At 42.8% G+C, this 20,012-nt stretch overlaps 2 protein-coding genes across 6 annotated transcripts; one reads left to right on the top strand and one right to left on the bottom strand.

Annotated features, from left to right (window-relative positions):
* The first annotated feature begins 423 nt into the window (after positions 1–423).
* On the top strand, positions 424–4,761 carry LOC147658835 (uncharacterized). 4 transcript variants are annotated; one of them, XM_086912869.1, is made up of 5 exons: positions 454–733; positions 1,591–1,682; positions 1,972–2,160; positions 2,284–2,569; positions 3,099–4,761. In XM_086912869.1, the coding sequence occupies exons 3-5, from the start codon at positions 1,977–1,979 to the stop codon at positions 3,199–3,201; spliced, it is 573 nt and encodes a 190-aa protein (XP_086768995.1). In that variant the 5' UTR covers positions 454–733; positions 1,591–1,682; positions 1,972–1,976; the 3' UTR covers positions 3,202–4,761. The 4 variants fall into 4 exon arrangements, with proteins under 4 accessions (XP_086768910.1, XP_086768955.1, XP_086768995.1 ...); XM_086912784.1 differs by lacking the exon at positions 1,591–1,682 and having other exon boundaries at positions 424–733; XM_086912829.1 differs by lacking the exon at positions 1,591–1,682 and having other exon boundaries at positions 442–733; positions 1,975–2,160.
* Positions 4,751–8,485, bottom strand: nAChRalpha2 (nicotinic acetylcholine receptor alpha2). Of its 2 annotated transcripts, none has more exons than XM_012492873.3 (8): positions 8,241–8,485; positions 7,431–7,654; positions 7,262–7,306; positions 7,079–7,188; positions 6,805–6,985; positions 6,043–6,736; positions 5,756–5,964; positions 4,751–5,668 (listed from the first exon to the last, which is right to left on the bottom strand). In XM_012492873.3, exons 2-8 carry the CDS (start codon positions 7,608–7,610, stop codon positions 5,462–5,464), a joined length of 1,626 nt encoding a protein of 541 aa, XP_012348327.1. In that variant the 5' UTR covers positions 7,611–7,654; positions 8,241–8,485; the 3' UTR covers positions 4,751–5,461. The 2 variants fall into 2 exon arrangements, with proteins under 2 accessions (XP_012348327.1, XP_086768829.1); XM_086912703.1 differs by having other exon boundaries at positions 4,751–5,664; positions 8,241–8,484.
* Positions 8,486–20,012: the final 11,527 nt, after the last annotated feature.

The raw sequence follows: 20,012 nt of genomic DNA, 5'->3' as shown, positions 1-20,012 counted from the left end.
GCAATTCTGCCAATAAAATTCAATAACATCGAGTTTGAAATATTTAAAAATTATTATATTAATTAAATTTATATTTTTACTTACAAAAACAATAATTTGAGTTAAGACCTGACTTCTTTTCTAGACACTATCAATATTATCTCTTGATAAATATATTGCACTTTTTTATTTAAAAATCGAACCATACTATCATCCAAACGCGGCAAAAGTTTACACGATACTACGAATCAAAATGAATCAAATAATGTTTTAATATTTTATTAATATTTGTATATTTTATATATATACAAAAAATTTTTTGATTTATAAAAATAATAAAAATTTTATATAAATAATAAAATTTTTATCAATTGATTTTATTTTAATAATAATTATTTGCATTATGATATTATTTAAAATATTCCGCGCCATTTTCCTGAATTTCATTTCTGGAATAATACCAATGCTCTGATTGGTCATTGGTAAAAATTACAACAGACTCTTGTCTGTCGCTTCAGTTATGTTAATGTGACAGTTTTTGCCAAGTTTTGTGTAGTTTTCTTAATTTTTTTTATAAATACGTGAAAAATGTTATATAATGTTACGAAATAATTAATTATCTAGTAGTACGATATGTATATCAATACTTCTATGGTGCATACAAGTCATTACTAATTCGGAGTGTTCAACTATAACTAACCTCCTCTTCACAAGTAGCGACTACGTGACTTCGAAATCTTGAGAAATCAATTTAGTAAGAATATTATCTTTTCTTATTTTTCTTTGTAAATAATTTATTCTTTTTTGGTTATGGGGTAGGATGATTATGTAGGTTAGAATATATTATAATCTTAATTGAAATAGTTTTATTAAAATTCTAAAAAGAGTTACATCGATGCATTAAACGTTTACGTCATATACATTCAACGCATTTAAATTAAAAAAACCAATATTCATTTCTCGTGTTTTTACTAATTAAATGCTTATATAATCATGTTACGTATACATTATTTGACAAAAAATTATTATGAATTTAATATTTATTGAAATAAATTATGAATTTTTTTTATATTTCATAAAGTTTTTAATTTATATATTATATTTTTCTGAATATTGTTATGACTAATAATTTAAATTTGCTTTAAGTCGTAGACTTTGATATGTACATTCTTTTATCGTTAGTGTCATATATTTGCGTTTGAAAGATCTTTTATTTATATCAGTAACTTTCAATTGGTATGGTATATTAATGTACCACGAGAAATTCATAAGTGTGCTCAAGATTTTTATATATAAATTGAAAAAAAGTAATAAATATTATTATTTTCAAATTTTTTAATATTTTATCATAATTTTGGAAGAGGAAAAAAAAATATTTTTCTTTGGAAATTAATCAAAAATATATATTTTAAAGAATTTAATGTATTTTTTTATATGTCATAGAATTTTAGCAATTAATTTATACGTTTTTATTATATGAGATAAAAAATATTGAAAATTACTGATTTAAACTAAAGATCTTTGTAATTTACATATTTAATAATTTATGTATCAAACGTAATAATTTTTATATTCTTACAATTTACTCGTTCAATTTCACATTGAATCGAGGTTAAGTGGTTATTCGAATTACGTTTGAATAATATAATCCAAGTTTGAAGCAAGACCATAACGTAATATCTGATGGAACAAAGAACACGAATGTAAGTATGATGGGTTCTAAATTTTCTAGAAACGGTTCTATACACCAACATACTTTGCATTATCTCTATTACTTAATATCCGTTCAACTTTCTATTCGCATATACGCGCTTTCGCGCTCATTTGTCTATCTTTGTTTATGTTTAAACGTGATAGCATCCATAATTTTTAATTCAACTTATTTATATTATTAAATTAAAGCTAGATTTATCCGGTATGCGATTGATAGTACATGTATAAGATATTTATTTTTCTTAAGATATTTAAAATTATATTTAAATATTATTTTAGAAGAAATGGAAAAAAATATGGCGTTCGCTAGTGGAAGTACTCAACCCTCGGCTCCTCCACCTTCGGCACCTCCTTCTTATGAGGAGGCTGTTGAAAATGCAGCTCGTGTATCTCGGCAACCAAACATTCCAGTAGCAATTCCATATCCAGTGGGACCATCTTCTATGCCAATGCCATCTTCTATGCCTCGTACGTGTTATTTTATTTTTATATTATAAATCAATATATAAATATATATATATATATATATAAAATATAATAATAAATTTTTAATGATACACAATTGAACGAATAGATTAATTGGAATTTCAGATAACGCTCCTCAGATAATTCCATCGAATCAGACGACGGTGCCATATCCACCGAATTATTCTGGGCCCAGCGAATCTATGCCACAGCCACAAACACAATATAATGCAAATCCGAATGCGGTGCCTCAACCGGAAGTCCGAGTTGTCTATCAGCCAATGATTTATTCTCTGAGTCCAAATCCAACAAAAACAACGTGTCCCACTTGTCATGCTAGTATTAAAACTTCCACAATGTCGGATCATCAGCGTTGTGCTCATCTATGCTGTATCTTGCTCTGCTTATTTGGGTGAGTGTATATTAATTTTTTAAATATTTGCTGCATTGCTTATGCTATAAAAATTAATAGCTTTTGCTGCTTATTTTATTTTTAATTTATCTTTTGTTCAACATTTTCTTTGTGTTTTTCTTGTAATTGTTCAATACAAATATAATTTTCTTTTTAAAAAATAGGAATAGGAAATATTAAGAATATTTGTAATAATTTATAACACGAGTTTTATATATCAGAATACATGCCTGATTGTTTTTTAATTGACTTACTACTGGCCTTGGTTTTGTTTATTCCGACTTCAGATTTATTAGTATCGCTTTAACGGAAATAACGCACGGATCTCTAGTTATTCACTTTGGAAACACTAAAATATTTATATATGGGTCCTCTTTACTTATAATATGGCATTTCTCTTAGCTTTCAAGTGCACGGTTTTTTTCCAAATATGTTCTCGTTCTGTCTTGGTGTATGTGGTTTTCTATTAGAGCGTAAAAAAAAAAAAAAAAAAAAAAATAATTTTGACCGATGTTCTTTCAAATTTCAGATGTTGCCTTTGCTCATGCTTACCGTATTGTATGAGCAACTTCATGAGTGTCCATCATTTCTGTCCGAAATGCAAAAGTTATATCGGTACGTGGAAGGGTTGAGTCAAACCTGGGACACGTAAACTTGTATATTGTTACGCGATTCTTTATATAATCAAATACATTGTGTAATATGTATTATCGCACATTGCATTATATATATTTACATATTACATTATGTATTAATCAGTATAACATTATGGGAACTAATCGATATTTCCCTGCTTGTCGCGTACAGTAAGTTAAGAGAAAGATTTATCCGACAAGATTGTCATAGGTCGTATTATTATACATACATATATGTGACGCTTATTCCTTGCAAAATGAGATCTGATTGCAGTATACTATAATGTACAATAGTCTCGATGATTGTAGATTTCATGTCGATCCGATATAAGTGAGATGATGTGTTCGAGTGTGTTCATGTCGAATTTAGAGATAGCGTGCGTAATACTATTATAAAGATATTTTCGAGTGTTGAACTGATGAGCAGTATTGTTTTTACTTGCATTTGTCATATTCTACCTAGCTTTAGGAAAATTTTCTAGGAAAAAGAGAGCCAGAGAGAGAGAGAGAGAGAGAGAGAGAGAGAGAGAGAGAGAAAGAGAGAGAGTGAAATTCGCGTGGAAAGAAAGGAGAAACGATGTTTCTTCTGGTTAGGCGAGGAATTGTTCCCTTATTTCTTTCAACGTGTTTCATTAGCGTATAAGAAGAAAAGGGAACGATTAGTGGATAGTGAGCATAGAAAGTTGTTCCATTTCTTGTTCGCAATAATATTCGTGCATTTTTATTTTTGTATTTTATTGGTGCTTCCGGGATTTTATGTGAAATACATTCTTGCATATTACATAGTATATAGAAATTATCGTATGAAAAATGATATTTTTATGCAGACTGCAAAAGGATTTGCATATTGAACGAAACTTATTCGAATTATTATATTAGCAACAAGATATATTAGATTATCTATTTCCGTTCTCGAGTAGTGTATCATACTCTGTTCAAGCAATTTATATGAAATATTAATTGATAACTGTTAGAAATTCTCTTCTATAGACGGGTGTACCAAACAGAAAGAATAATTTTGTGTGTGAAGGAAATATCTTCGAGCTTCCCTTGCAATTCCAGAAAGATAATATTTAACGAAACATTACGTAATAGAGATTCACACGTTGTTTGATGTTTCACGTATTTAAGATTTTCACTCAAATATTTCTATGATTCTACGCATATTTATACTCGCTATACTATTTTGTTCTTTTTATGTATTATATACATATATATGTCTTTTGAATCAGCTACAATGATTAATATTAATGTCAAATTCTCATTCTGAGTAACGTCGCTATTATCTCTTGCTTTATTTGGTTTACGTGTAATTTACATGAAATTTTTTTAGCGTTTTATATATATATATATATATGTGTATTTTAATGTACGATATTTTTCTTGTATACGTGTTTTATATAATAAATTATATTTTGGTTTTTGAAGTGTATATATATATATATATATATTGTCGATAAAAATGGGAGAATTGAATTTGATCTGGTTATAAAAAAAAATAAAATATAGCACAAACAACCATATAATCATGAATAAACGATAAAACTATAATTATAATTGTCGTTTATTTAATTTTTTTTAGTCATACAAGATATCGAACGATTCTGAATATATATATATATATATATATATATTTCGTTTCTTTTTTTGAAAACGTTTAATGAAAAAGATTGATTTTATATTATTTTTTTTAATAGTTGAAAAAATTACGTATATACTATATATAACAATTTTCTTGATCGCTCATCGGGAAGGTATCGCGATTCGAGCAGAAAATGTTTCTCCCTATATACGTACTTATTATAGACTTTGATGGGCAATTGATACTCCGTTTTGTACGTTCTACGATTTAAAATCGATGTTACAAAATTTCTACAAGTAATATTGCAACCTTTTTTTTTTTTTTTTTTTGTTTTTTTTTTATTTTGTTTAGCTGAACGGTTAACACGTTTATTGTTAATTCAAGAGCACTTAATCGTCATGTGCGCGTGAGTATTATATACCGTCGAGTACTTTTAGACATTTCGAGATTATTGAAAATCTTATATCTTCTAATAAAAAGTATGTAAAGTATGTAAAGCCAAGGGGTGTTGATTCGCGGATTTTGGACAAATGCCCAATTTCCCCGCGACGAGTGAGAAACAAGAAAGTGAAGAAGTATCTTTGATTGACGCGACATTGTACTATGATGAAGTTTTTTTAATAAGAGATACGTCAGCACCCTGGCTTTCTTGCACGTCTACTCTCGAGGAAATTTCTACACGAGAGTTTCCAAAAAATCATCGTGAGGAAGGAATTGTTGCTGGGCCACGGAGGAGTATTCCATGTCGATCGGTTTGGTGTTGTCGCGAAGGGCCGGTGCCTCGCAGAGAATGATGAACGTGCCGACGATCGAAGCTATCGTGAAGATCCATAGGAAAAGTCTGTCGAGAACCATCGCTACGAAACCCCAATCCTGATCTTCCTGTCCAATTCGATTCAAAATTCCAGATTATATAAACGAACCACAACAACAACAAACTCTTTTACCCATTCAAAAATAAATACACACCGCGTTGAACTCGTCTTGCCGTTGTATGTGGTGCTGAATGAACATCACGTTGTGCAAAGCTTTCTCGAGCTCGAAAGGATATTTTTTCCTGGGCGTTACGTCGCTCAGGGACTCGTCCAAGCCTGACATCACCGTGGGAAGCCCGTTGTATCCACCGATGCCTCCCAAGAATCTGTTATGCGCGGTTGTCGTGTGCAATCCGTTGCATCCTGAAATCCAATCATTTTTTATAATAGAACATCGTAAGAATGGAAATATATATATATATATATAACATCGACGCTCACCGCCGATCCGTTGATGCCGAGCTGAATCCGGGGACGAGACTATCGAGGATGATTGCACGGCAGCCGCGACAGCAGCGTTGAATTTGCTTTTCTTCCCGGATCTCCCTCTACCGTGCATCTTGTGCGCGGCAAGATCGTTCAACAGATCGTCGGGCACCCTCATCAAAAGAAGTTTCGGTAATCTCCTTATGAAAATCTTCCTCACCCAGGGCGCCATTTTATGGGTGCTCGGCTTACGATAATGAACGTTCAATATAACGATCGTTATAACTACCGAGAGACCGACGAGGATCATGGTGAACAGCAAGTATTTGCCGAGCAAAGGCAACGCCAACGAGGTCGATGGTATAATCTCCGATATTAAGAGGAAGAACATGGTTTGGGATAGTAGGATGTTGATGCAGAGGGCGATCTTTTCGCCCGAGTCCGCGGGCAAGTAGAACGCGAGCACCGACAAATACGAGATGCTCACGCATGGCACGATCAAGTTCACCGTGTAGAACAACGTTTTTCGACGGAGGGTGATGTTGAAGAAGATATCTGGGTAGGGCTCGTCGCAGCAGGGATAGTATTTCTTGTGCCGCTCGGCTGGAACTCCCAGTATGTCCCACTCCACGCTGGGATAGTACTCGCGAAGATCGATCCCGATCTCCACTTTGTCCCCCATGTTTTGATTAATGTGTTTCAAGTCGATCTGAGCATCAGATTCGAACGGTGATTGTTAGAGGAAAGAAGTTTCTTTCTTTCTTTTTTTCCTTTTACCTGAATACCGTCGTAAGTCCACGAGCCGAACTTCATGAAGCAAGTTTGCTGATCGAATGGGAAATATCGGACGTCTATCTCGCACGAGGATTTGAAAATCGCCGGAGGTGTCCACAGTACCTTGCCCGTGTAATGTAGGATAGCTTTGGTCATCGTGGTAACCCCGTACTCCCCATCCGCGCTGAAACCAATTTTCCAATTTCGTGATCCGAAAAAAGGAGTTGGACGGAAAAGGAAAGATTTTATTAGATTTAAAAAGAATACTTGTCCGTACTTGTTGTAGAGCACAATGTCGGGAAGCCATATGTGCTCGCTGGGTACGTAGAGTTCGGTGACACCTCCGTACTCTGCCGGATCCCACTGAAACTTGTGATCCTGCCATTCCTGCAATTCGTCTCGAATGATTAAACGATGCTTCGCCCGGGGATTCGATATATAATCTCGACCGATGACTTACGTGCTCGAGCCATACGTTTGTCGTGAGAATTTGATCCTTCAAATTCTGCAAATTTTCAATATTATTGCGTTACTCTAAAAAAAATTTCGAATACCCGGTTTCGAATGTTTCGCCTACGGTGTTTTCGTACAACCATGTTGTTTATTATGTAGATAAAAAGGCCACGTACGAGATCGATCAGTTGGGACAGGCGAAGTCCTAGTTTAACGACTACGGTGTCGTTGTTATTCGAAACGGGGCGAATCAGCCGATTGTAATTCGACAGCAAATCGTCGTACAGCCTCTTCGCGTCCGGATTGCCGTGGCATATCCTCGCTGAGAGGATCAAGATGATCGCCTGAAGTATCATTTCAAATGCGTAGCTAGTTTCGGGATTCAGATCCAATCGGCATCCTGTTCATTTATAGAGAAAATTGTTGTTGAAACAAATATGGAAATTAATCGTGGGATAAACATTTATCCTCGATACGTGGATTTAATTTTGACAATTTAGCTATATATATATATATCGGAGTATTAGATAGTGGGATCGTAGACTTGTTGCGTTGTATCGATTCTTCATTGAAATACACGAAACGCGAATAATAACGTTTTTTTTTTTTGAGATTAATTATTACTTCGAGTGCAACCGCGTCCGCGATATTTACATCAGAGTATCGTATTATTCGATTTCGTTCCGAATTAATCACGCCGGCATAACTATTTAATCGATACAGATAAATTTTCAAAATTCGTTCAAATTTCTCGAAACTATGAAACCATGATTCGAGTTATAAAACAGAAGAATTTGTTCGAATTTGTTTCAAGTCGCAAGTAGAAATTTTCGAGAGAAAATTTCCTAAATTTCCTTCGAATAATTCGCGTTAACTCGTTCGACAAAATTCGAAAAGGATCTGGGCCAAAGCGATCGATCGATCGATCGATCGATCGGTCGGTCGGTCGATCGCAATGTTTACGACAAAGTTGAATGAAAATTTACTTGGTATTCCCGTTCAATCTCCTCGAGTGCTCCTCTTCTCACGAGAGTCGATCTCGTGTTCGTCTCATAACGAGGCGCCTCGATTCCTCGAAACGTTGACGATTCGTGCGTTCGGGCGGCGATCGGGAACGCGACGGTCTCGCATCACTGTGACGCGTCACCCGTTGCGAAACGGCTGTGCGTGGTGAAACGGCGCCGCGGATGAGCGGAGAAATGGTATTCTGTATACAGCCAATGGACCACTGGATGATGTTACGTGCATCTCGGATTCTCCGGGATCGATACGCCATTGCGCATGCACCGACCGAGGCTCGAGGGTGGCTGCGCGTTTTCAACGCCTCCCCAACCGCGCAGCTTCTGTTCGTTGCACTCGACAGTGGAAAAAGAGGCGCACGACCGCCGCCGCTTCTGCACCATCTCTCCGCCCCCGCCTCCGCTTCTACGCCTCCCTTTCCAATTCCTTTCCTTCCCTCCCCCCCCCTCCCCTTCCGTCTCCCCAAATTTTCTCTACGCGAGATCCTCCATACCCTTCCGGGGACTCTAGGTTATGTTTCACGCGCCGGTCAAACCATGCGGAATCGCGATCGCCGCGCGAGAGATCGATCCCCTCGAGATTTAATCGATTAATTAATTCCGAAAATATACGCGTGAACCACGACGTTTCTCTTCCTTTATTAATTCTCATCAAAGAGGAGTTGGAAGATTTGTTGTACGAGTAGAGAGGGGGGAGGGGGAGTATTTGAACGACGGAAATGGAATTGAGCCGAATCGAGTCGAGCAGCTTCGAAGAAAAATCTTCCCTTTCTCTCTCTCTCTCTCTCTCTCTCTCTCTCTCTCTCTCTCTCTCTCTCTCTCGGTTTTCTAATTTACCTAACGAAGGTAGAGACGAACAATAGGGGGAGAATTTAGGACTAGGCTAGAATGATATTTGAAAAGGGTTTCTGACAACGGCTCTTTATTCCGTCGGTTTCTCATTTAATAGAGATCTCTAATCTCTAGAGCGTGTATCAAATCGAGGGAACTGTTCGCGATCCTTTAACGCGTTTGATCGTTTTTTCACGTTTTTTTCTCACGGACGACTTAACTAGGGTAAAATTTTATTTGGTTAGCGAGGGATTCTTTTTTCTTCTCTTCTCTTTTCTTTTCTTTTCTTCATCTCTGTATACGGCTCCTCTTCTTTCAACGCCCTTGTATCTCGTACATCGTGGTAAATGGGATTATTTTTCCAGGTTTGCGAAGCACTAGCTAGCAAGAAGCGCGTTAGGGAACCAGTTTCGAGCCGAACCTACCCCTCTCTGTCCCCCGTTCCATACATTTTATACCTCGCCCTTAAGTATATATATATATATATTTTTTTAATATATCGACAAAAAGCTGCAAGTTGTTTAAAGATCAAATATTTACGCCCCTTGCTCTTCAAACATCCGCAAGTTTGACAAAACCGCTTTGAACTCGGCACGCTTTTAACCGGTAATTTTTCTCGTAACGAGAATCAATTTTGCTTCGCTCGAGAGAGAGAGATAGAGGGATATCTTGAACTGCAGAGCGAAGCGCGTCGGTAAATACACGTGGATGGCGTTACATCAAAACCCTTTTATTTTTAGGGGAGGGGGGAAACAGAGGCGAGTTTACATTTCAACACGCGTCCAAGTCGAGGAATACGTTGATGTGTTCGTCAAGGTAGAAGAGGCCATCACCGATATCATTTTTCTCGGAATGCGAGCCATTATACGCGAGTCCCTCTCCTGAAACATTTTATCCTTGCAAAGTCGTTCCCTCGCGTTATCTCTCTCTCTCTCTCTCTCAAGCTTCATCCCTCGACGCGCTTACCACCCACCATGATGAACGTGACTGACTGTTTTCCTCCTTCGTCACGAGGAAGCCAAAGTTGAACGAAGGGGAGGACCAGTTTGTGCAACGCACCAGAAATCCCTGGTCGTGTTGCAATCGATGTAAAGATTATTCGATCGTGTATTTCTTCTCGCGCTTTCCATCCAACGCTGCTCGAAGCCAGGATGCCTCTTTATTGCTTATCGAACCAGAAACGGAAATTTATGATTATGTTGCATTATTTTCGTTATTTACGCGGGTAAAGGGGAAATAGAGGAGGACGATTTGAAAGCGGCGACTATTTCGTGAATGCACGAGATTCGTGTTCGTGTTTTCTCGTGATCAGCCAGAATTGGTGTATATTTCGCTCGAGGCGAGTTGTTTCGCGCGATAACCGACGATCCGCATATTTATTTCGAGGCTGGAAGAAGAAGGGAAGGATGGGTAAAGTTAAGAAGGGTAGAAAAACTCGGAAGTTGAAAGAAGCAGGGACTAATAACAACTATATTCGTCGGTTGAGGAAAAAGAAGTCTGTTCGCGAGTTCGTGTTACATCTAACTCGTGAAACATTATGCATTTGGTTAAAAGCAACGCGTTCGAGCACGAACGGGTCGTTATATAACGAAGGCGTTGCAAAGTATTTTTTTTTCCGCTTTATGCATCGCGCTTTCTTACAGAATCGTTTCACAGAATGGGATAAGAACTTGTGTCTTGGCTTGTGTTGTCTCTCGATTCAATCTCTCTTTCTCTCTTCCTCTTTCTAAAAATATATATATATATATACAGCGGATATGATATCGCGTGCATACGCAATTTCACTCGGAGATTCCTCGAATAGAATATATCATCATCGCTCGTTTCATTTTTCCTTTCGCACTTTCAATTACTCTTCCTGCGGAGGGGATTTTCTCCGCGTCGAGAAGGACGGAGAAGAGGAGGGAGAAACGAGGGAAAAACGAGAGAAGAGAACAACAAGGCAATATGCATAATGTGAATCCAGCCCGGAGACGTGGAAAGTAGCTGGCGCGAGGGTTTCGAAATTGGTTCTCGGGGCATTAATTAATGTGGTGTCACGCATCGAGCAATCTTCCACCAATCTTTATCCCATTTTACGCACGCACAAGGGAAAGATTCAGGGAGGATAGGGAGATAACTAACCTAACCTTAGTCGTTTCGTTCAACGCTTGTCCCTTCTTCTCTGTTCGCCCTTCCACGTAATCGTAAAAACACCTTTCTGGATCCCGGAAAGATTGACTTACCACCTGAAATTCAACCATTTAAGAGACCCACAGATCATTCCACAGGTGCAGTTGTATTTGGTTGTATCGAATAGCGTCACATACACTCGGTTGTACGATTGTTATCGTTATTCTTATATATAACGATCGAGCAAGCTGTCAATGTTATCGTTTGTATCATATGTTTAATCGTGTGGAATTAAAATCATTAATCATTGGACAGGGAGGAAATAATTGGTCTAATCAGGTTTAACTAGTTGCGACTAAATTTACGCTTCATAACAGTCCACGCAAGCTCGTTTAATACGTGCAGCCAACTTTGCCTTCGATGAACAACGTCCACGACGATTTTGATGAAGGCTATGATACAAACACCATCTCGGTTTGTACTACACGAGTTTGAACCTTTTACTAGCTACTATAGTCGGGTAACTATATCGTACTACGATATGACGATTCGATTGAAGTTATTCGAATATTCTCCGGAAATGTAGCATCGATTTATAATTTTTTTTAATAAACAAAAACAATTGCAATGATGGCCATCTTTCTCATTTTTAATTCAGAAAAGTCGCCCGTGGCGAAAGGGTTAAACGAGCGTTTATTTGTATTATCTGTATAAATTATAGTCTCACGCTCGACTCGCGATAATTCTTTCGAACCGGTCATTTCCATCCTTTCTCTCTTTCTCCTCTTCCTTTATCTTTCTCCATCGAAATTGTTAGCCGCATTGTTCAAGAAACGACATTTGTTCTTTCGAGGCGAAGCTTTTCCCTGGCATCCGCGTTGTTCGTTCACCGGGTGGAATTCTCTTTGGAATTCCTTTCCCAGAGATTGTTAGAGAGACGGTAGAGAGAGAGAGAAAGAGGTATCGGTGCTCGCGGAAACAGAGATTTCAGAGGTTAATAACGATCGTGGAGACGCGTTTTAATTCGCGCTATTTGCAAAAAAGATTATCCTCTTTGACCGACTACGTGACTTTTAATCCGTTCTATTTACCCTGTCCCCTGTAGGATTATCCGTCAATAATTAACGCTTGACCTGTTGGCACATATATATATATGTGTGTGTGTGTGTGTGTGTATACTACACGCGAAAGTGTAACGAACGTGCACACACGCACGCTCGTATCCAAGAATAAAGATCAAGTGACGCGAAATTACTCGTCCATCGCCGCGACACCTATCTCCACTCGTGGACTTGGAGTAGATAAATATTCCTTCTGGCTGTGGGGGGGAAAAAAAGTGGCATAAATTTCCATAAACGTCCAGACTCGTATTATTTCCATGAACGACTCGACTGGGAATACGAATGTTGAAGAAACTTTAAAAAAAAAAAGAAACCTGCGTATTTCTTCGAGTTTCGCGACATCCCCTCGCACCGTTCGATGTTAAAAGAAATCGTTCAATCATATTTATGTTTTTCTTAAATATAATAATTCATGAGTTATCGTCAATAGTCGACGAATTCGTTTCTCGATTTTTACAATTTTTTTTTACGCAAATTCACTCACGGTCAATCCAGATCTTCCAAATCACGCGGAGGAATGCAGCATCCGCTACGCGTAAAACCGGATATGTGTATCCGGCGACAGACGAGCGAATATCTGTCGGTTGATCGGGAACAGTTCTTCCTTCCAATTTCGTGGCTTTCCGTTTTCATCCTCCACACACGTGGTCGCTCGATTCGATCTTCTTCTCATCCTCGTCTCTCTTTAGTCGCGATACACTCGCTCTCATTCGCTCGCGAGTTTTCATCTCTCTTCGCTAACGTCAAAGTTGAAGATGTTCGACGAGAACATCTCGGCCTCGAAAGGAGGTAAGGTTGAAAAAAAAAAGAGAGAGAGAGAGAGAGGAGAGATTGGCGTCGAGAATAATGTGGCGCAACCGCTGCGTGGAACGGGGTAACGGGGCGCGAGAGCAGCCGCTTTTTAAATCCGACCGCCGCGTTGGAATGTATATCGCGGAATAACAAATTTATTCCACGACCTGGAATAATTCTTCCACCGCCCGTTCCTTCTCCCTGGGATAACTTCTTCCTTCGCGGCGTTATCGTATCCCTCGAACAATTGTGGGGTGGAGAAGGAAGGGGATCGTTACCCACGCATTCCGATTTCATTTTCGCCGATTCGAATATTGTGAATAGAAACTGAGGGAAAATTCACAAGGCCTTGGAACGACCATACAATAGTCGGCTTTTAATTAATTCTAATACCTGTTATCCGACGCTGAATTTGTTATAAACTTGCCTATACGTTACAAATTGCGAGCGATGTATAGGAAGAGTGTGCGGTAGAGGGGGGAGGTGGGGGAGGGTGTAGGGGGCTCGTATTAGTGCGCTCGTTAGTGGTTGCAAATACGTCTCCCCCGATGCTGGGAGGCAAATTCGAAAACAGTCACGGTTCTATTATCTAGCAGCGGTGGTACAAGAACCGCAACAACCGCAATGAGGAATCAATATTCAAAAGGAATTTATTTGTGTAAGTGGGCCAGCGCCACTGTGTATGTACACCGTGCGATATTGTATATTACCGTCACATTGTTCCGTTCTTTAATCCACAAGTTTCGCCTAAATTTAGTGGTACGCTGTTATCGTAACTCGCGCCATTCGCAGCTGTTCGCGTCTCTTAATTATTATCGGGAGGGGGGGGGGAGGCGCTAATGAAATAAATGGCCGACTTTCTCCCTTAATTGACTCGAGCCGGCCAAGAAGAGAGATAATTTTAATCTCTCGCTCCCCGATTCAGTGTCAATCATTGTTGGAAGACCACGCTTTCGAGATAGGTCGAAACGAAGGCGCATCGAATGCGTGAGCGAATCTTTCGAGATGTCGATATTCGAGGGCAGCTTATCCGTCTTCTGGATTGAGAACACCTTTGGGAAATACGTCCGGTAACCGTGGCACGTGGCGAGCCGAGCACCACCGACCTGTTTCAATTTTCGCCAGGTATTACACACCGTTGCACAATCGTATCTTATCGAAGATCTTAATGGTTTTTTCCCCACACGTTTCCGCGATATATTTCCCTCCCCCTCCCCCCTCCTATATTATTATAGTTTCTATCTTGTTTACATTTTTACTTTCGTTAATCCTCCTTTTTATTCTGCGCGTTTAAATCGCACGATGGATCGAGATAGCGAGGGAGATCGGTCGAAATCAAGATTGACGTAAATACTTGTAGAATATCTCGAGTTATCGTTGGAGATAATTAATACTCGATGGGACGCGTCGTCACGGGCACGTTCACCGATCGTGAAATCGATCGTATATGATGGTTATTTTTAACGTATTTATCATCAATATCGTCATTATGATCGGAAGGGAAAATTAAATTTCCGCGATCCAATTTGATCGGAGAAAGCATGAAAGTCGCGCAGCGGAAATCCTCGATTCCGTGCGGAAGGAATTCCCGCAACCAGAGACGAGATCGTTTGGATCATCCTCTCGCACTTTGAACCGATAACGAATCAATTTACGTACCGTGTACCGTAAATGCCAATCGGTCACCGATCATGGCTCCCATGAATTATTGATAACTCGGTGTTGTGCGTACATATATACGTATATATATATATTCGTTTCGTCGATTCCCCGCTCGATGCACAACCGCGTTCGTTTCTCGCGGGATATATCTATCGGATGCGCGAACAGTTTCGAATTCCGTCGAATTTTCGTTAGAGGCCAGCGGCCCCAGCCTCTCCATCCGGCCTCGAATAGGGCGTGTTCGCGTTGTCCAAAGGCTGTGCGGAACAGTGGCAACCCTCGAGGAATTCCGGCGTCTGCGCCTCCTCCCCGAAACAAGAACTTCACGCATACTACCCGTTTATTTTGGAGAATCCTTGTAGATCGGAGGCACTCGGAAATACCTTGCGCATACCTATCCCAGGCCAGGATACAACCGCATATCTGAGGTTGTCTCGCGTACCTGGTTGCATTTACGTGCACGCGTTTGTCACATATTTTCCACCCGTTCCCCTCCGATTAACGGCTCGCCACTCCACCGAATATTTCGCGTTGGAAATTTGAAACGTATCGGGAACCGATCGCGCTTGCTTCCTTTACGCCTCCCTTTCGCGCGTTATCCTCTCGTTATTTCGTTTTTTTCCTTCCTTTTTTTTTTTTTTTTTATTCGTTCGAATTCGAAAAATACGTCCCCTTTGAAATTCATTCCCATCGTGCACGCGTACACGAGGCGAATAAGGATTCGGTTTGAAGAAGAGAGTGGAGAAAAACCGGGTGGAAAAAGCCGCCGCCGTTTTATTCTTGGAGCGAGCGAGAAGCTGGGTGGAAGGGATCTCCAGAGTCCTCGCTCAAACGAATCTCAGTCAATATCCAGACGTGTTCCGCTCGCTTGCTCAACAAGTTACAACGGTACGGTTTTCGATTCGTATCGTTTTCGCTCGCCACTTTTACGCCATTAATGCACACTTTCCTCTCGCGCTCTTAATAATTCAATAAGACGTTCCTTTTTCTCTCCACCTCTCTCTCTCTCTCTCTGTGTTTTTAATTCCAAGAGGCGAGATCTCGAGTCTTTTGATCGAGCCGCTAATCGGAACGAATCACTCTCGAGTATCGTTTCATTCTCCCGTTCACTATTATTCCGTTGTACCGTTCCAAAATAGAATTTCGAAATGGGAAGAAGATAGAAAGAAGAAGAATATAAAATAACGGAAGGATTTCACGACCCTTTAAACTCTTACTCGTCCTTCGACGTTACCGCGTTAACCGCGATTGGGAGGAAGAAGATTTCAATCGTCGATACCTTTTTTTTTTCACGGAGGATTATGCGATTTCATCGATAACGATATCCGTTCGTACAACTGACCCATTAACGTCTTTTGCCCTTTAGCTGTAAAAATCTCACCGTTTCATTAACAACGTAACAATTTCGAGCTCGTTCGAGAGAGAGAGAGAAAAGGGTTACAGAGGCGCGAGAAGCGGGCGAAAATACGGCGAGGGAAAGGAGACAGAGGCTGCGGGGGCTATGTCCGCATCGGATAAGGCTTCGTTTCTATTGTACAATTTCAACGGAGGAGGAAGGTGGAAGGGAGGGAGGGAAAGGCAGAAAAACCTTTGGGAGAAGAGAAGAAGAGAGGAGAGACGTAACGTGAGGCTCTCTCTCTCTCTCTCTCTTTTTTTTTCGTAACCACCCCTTTGCCGCCTCTGCACTCCGTTCAGCACCCTCTGACGAGTCGACCTCGCACCGCCAGTGTCAGTATCGACTGGGATACCTCGTGGAGAGAACAGCAACGAGGAAGGACAGAGGGTAGGCGAGATGCTGAACACATACAAGTGGAACGGAAAGCAACGGAGTAGATGGGGGCGAGAGGGAGAGGGAAAGAGATAGAGAGGGCGGTTCGTCGATGCTCGGCAAGGGTCGTGCACAGTGCCGTGCTTCAGGTGTGCCTATCCTCGGGAGAGAAATTCTCTCTCTCTCTCTCTCTCTCTCTCTCTCTCTGAGAGAGAGAGAGAGAGAGAGAGAGAGAGAGAGAGAGAATCGCGCAACCCCCGAATCACCTAACGGGATAAACAAGATAAACGATGCTCGCTCTTCCACTTATTCTTCTCCTTCTCGACGATCATTCCCAACTTGTCGCGAGACAAGTTTCGTCGAAAGAGGGACAAGATTCAGTCAGGATCGCGCGTATCGAATCGTAGTCGATAGTCTGGAATATTCGTTGCGAGATAGATAGAGGAGGGGAAAAAAGAAAAGGGTGGGACGCGCGTCGCCTCCTCGAGATTTGCACATGGTCTCGCGTCCTCTCGTGGTGGTTGGACGCTCGGCCAGGTTCGGGATGGGGTCCTGTCGGTGCTGCCACATGGCCGCGCGTCGTCGGTGTTTTGCGGGGTTGGCGAGCTTTCAGGGGCGGCACCTGGCTGGTGGGGGATCATCACGGTCGTTGTACACGATCGCAGGACGGCGTCGGCGGCGGCGGTGGTTGCGCGCAGGGGTGGCGGCGATGCTCGGCCACGTTCGGCCGGGTTCGCGAGTGATCGGCAGCGTCTCGCGTCGGGGCTTCCACATGGGTTGGTATTGGCTCCCGGGGCGCAGGGTGGCTTGTGCGGCGGGGCTCTAACCGGAGAGAGATTCTAAGCGGCGAGAGTATAACGGAGCGGCGCGAGAGAGAGAGAGAGAGAGAGAGAGAGAGAGAGAGAGAAGCGGCGTACGGGGGGCAGAGGAAGGGACGAAGAGGGCGAATGCGCGGACGAGCGCGAGCGAGAGGGAGAGATACGGCTCGCCACAACATCCCCCCCGCCACACCACCACCTCCACCTCCACCTCCCCCTTCTCCACCCTCCCCCTCCACCTCCTCTCTCTCCACCCTCGGAACGGGCAGAGCGTCAGTGCTAAGGTGGGTTGCTCGGTCGGAACATTGGCAGAGAGAGAGAGACACGAGTCCTGGGAGTGCCTGCTGCACCGACACGATTCCCTGGTGCAGGACCCGCAGCAGCAGCAGCGGCGGCGGCGGTGCAAGGATCGAGAGAGAACGCGCGCACCGCTGGACCGAGCGTGAGCGAGAAGAAGAAGAAGAAGAAGAAGAAGAAGAAGCGAGAGACCGTGTGTCTGGTGACACTCACCGATCGACACGCGCCTAAACCACGTACACGCGCGTAACCACGCACGCGAGAAGGGGATAGAGAGAGGCGAGGGAGCACGCATACGTAGACCGCGCGCACACGCGCGCACCCACGCACGCACTCACTCACGTACGTACTTACGTACGTAGGGAGAGAGCGAGGAACGGGCGAGAGATCGGTATTGGGAACACGGGAACGCAGCATTCGCTTCCGTTCCAGAAAACGGAAGGAACGGAGGAGGCGGTGAGGAGAGACGCTGATGAGGATTTTCGGTGGATGAGCTAGCTAGCTAGCTAGCTAGCTAGCTGCCGCTTCTGCTCTGCTGTCGTCGTCGGTGGTGGTGCGTAGACCGAGAATACGGTGGCGTGGTACGCTAGTGGTGGTCGTGGTGGTGGTGGTGGTGGTGGTGGTGGTGGTGGTAGTAGTGGTAGTGGCGGTGGTGGTGGTCGCGGCGGTGGTGGTGGTGAGATCTTGGACGAACGAAAAGCAAGCCCCGTCGAAACCACGCTCGGAATCATCATGAGAGAGTGGAAACGGTGTTGGGTGATGTCGGTCGAAACGGTGGACACGGCTGGATTAGCAGCCTTCCGTTTCATCGGTTGAACGGTGGTGCACGTATGTACGTGTACCGTATCGCGGGGAAGAGGACAGGACAAAAGGACAGGAAGAGAGGGAGAGGAGGGAGGAGGAAGAGAAAGGTGTGTCGAGGAGACGAAAGTGCTCGGTAGGAGGTCAGCGTGGCTCGCGAGGGTGGCGGTGGCCGATGGCGAGTGACGGTAGCGGCGGTGGTGGTGGTGGTAGTAGTAGCGGTGTCGTAGCGGTGGGTGCTCCGAGCGGTGAATGATCGTCGTCAGCCTCGTGGAAGAGGCGGCCGCCGCTTATGCGGGCTGCCGTGCGTGCCGCATCATCGCCAGCGAATGATCCGAGCCCGCGGGGGATAGAAAGTTGGTCGGAGAGAAAGAGGAGGAAGAGGAAAACGAGGAAGGGTGTCGTCGTGATCGGCGAACCACCACCGGTCGGTCCTCGAATCGTCGTCGAGGTTGTCGCATCGGATCGCAAGGTGGAAGTTCGCGTCGAAGGGATACGAGAAGGAGCAGGAGGCGGAGGAGGAGGAGGAGGAGGAGGAGGAGGAGGAGGAGGAGGTGGTGGAAGAGGAGGAAGAGGAGGGAGAGGAGGAGGCGGAGAAGGAGGAGGTGGAGGAGGAGGAGGCAGAAGTCCGCAGTCGTCGAGCTGGCGGCTGGCAGGAGCCGCTAGATCCCGCCGGTTATGGCAAGTTGGATCGCGCTGTCGGATTTCTGCCGGAGAACCATGACGAACGCGTCGTCGTCTAAAAGAACGAACAGGTTACGAGCGAACGGCACGAGCGTGATCAAAACGACGATCTCGACGAGGAACGGTATCCCGTTGACGACTACGACGAGGAGGACAACGACAACAACGACGACGACGACGACGACGACGACGACGACGACGACGACGACGACGACTACGACTATTACGACGACAACAACGACGAGGACGACGACGACGACGACGACGACGGCGACGACGACGACGACGACGACGACGACGACGACGACGATTTCGACGACGACAACGACGATAACGACGATTACGACGACGACGACGATTACGACGACGACTGCGACGAGGAACGCGGCATCAATAGTAGTAGTAGTAGTAGTAGTAGTAGTAGCAACAGCAGCAGCAGCATCGCAGAGGAAAAGTTCGAGTTTGAGAAAGATGTCGAGCCAGATGTTTGGAAAAGCAACGTTCGTGTTCAACGGCACGTCGATCGTAACGATGATAACGATGATGATGATGATGATGATGATGATGATGATGATAATGATGATGATTACGATGATTCTGTCCCGTATGCTCACGCTGTCGTTAGCCGTGGTGGACAAGGGTGTCGCAGCAACCGGCTCGTACGGTCTCGGGTCATCGAAGGCCTGGTAGCGCGTAGGTAACGCGTGTCGTACGGTGTTTTGTTTACTCGTTGGTACCAGTCTTGGTGGTGCTGGTAGTGGTGGTGGTCGTGGTGTTGGTCGTGGTGGTGGTCGTGGTGGTGGTGGTGGTGGTGGTGGTGGTGGTGGTGGTGGTGTGTTGTTGTTGTTGTTGT

This window comes from Apis florea, unplaced genomic scaffold (assembly GCF_048593485.1).
Source record: "Apis florea isolate Af1SG1 unplaced genomic scaffold, ASM4859348v1 contig_1615_pilon, whole genome shotgun sequence".
In the NCBI taxonomy this organism is placed as follows: Eukaryota; Metazoa; Arthropoda; class Insecta; order Hymenoptera; family Apidae; genus Apis; species Apis florea.
The sequence above is the reverse complement of the archived record's forward strand: the minus strand, read 5'-3'. Positions and strand labels throughout refer to the sequence as shown.

Bases quoted from the DNA above. Each gene is read 5' to 3' on its own strand.
- nAChRalpha2 (XM_012492873.3), bottom strand. From the start codon at position 7,610: ATGATACTTCAGGCGATCATCTTGATCCTCTCAGCGAGGATATGCCAC. The intron at 7,307-7,430 runs GTACGTGGCCTT...GAAAATTTGCAG, and splicing joins TGTCCCAACTGATCGATCTC to AATTTGAAGGATCAAATTCT. The intron at 7,189-7,261 runs GTAAGTCATCGG...GACGAATTGCAG, and splicing joins CAAACGTATGGCTCGAGCAC to GAATGGCAGGATCACAAGTT.
- LOC147658835 (XM_086912784.1), top strand. From the start codon at position 1,977: ATGGAAAAAAATATGGCGTTCGCTAGTGGAAGTACTCAACCCTCGGCT. The intron at 2,161-2,283 runs GTACGTGTTATT...TTGGAATTTCAG, and splicing joins AATGCCATCTTCTATGCCTC to ATAACGCTCCTCAGATAATT. The intron at 2,570-3,098 runs GTGAGTGTATAT...TTCAAATTTCAG, and splicing joins ATCTTGCTCTGCTTATTTGG to ATGTTGCCTTTGCTCATGCT.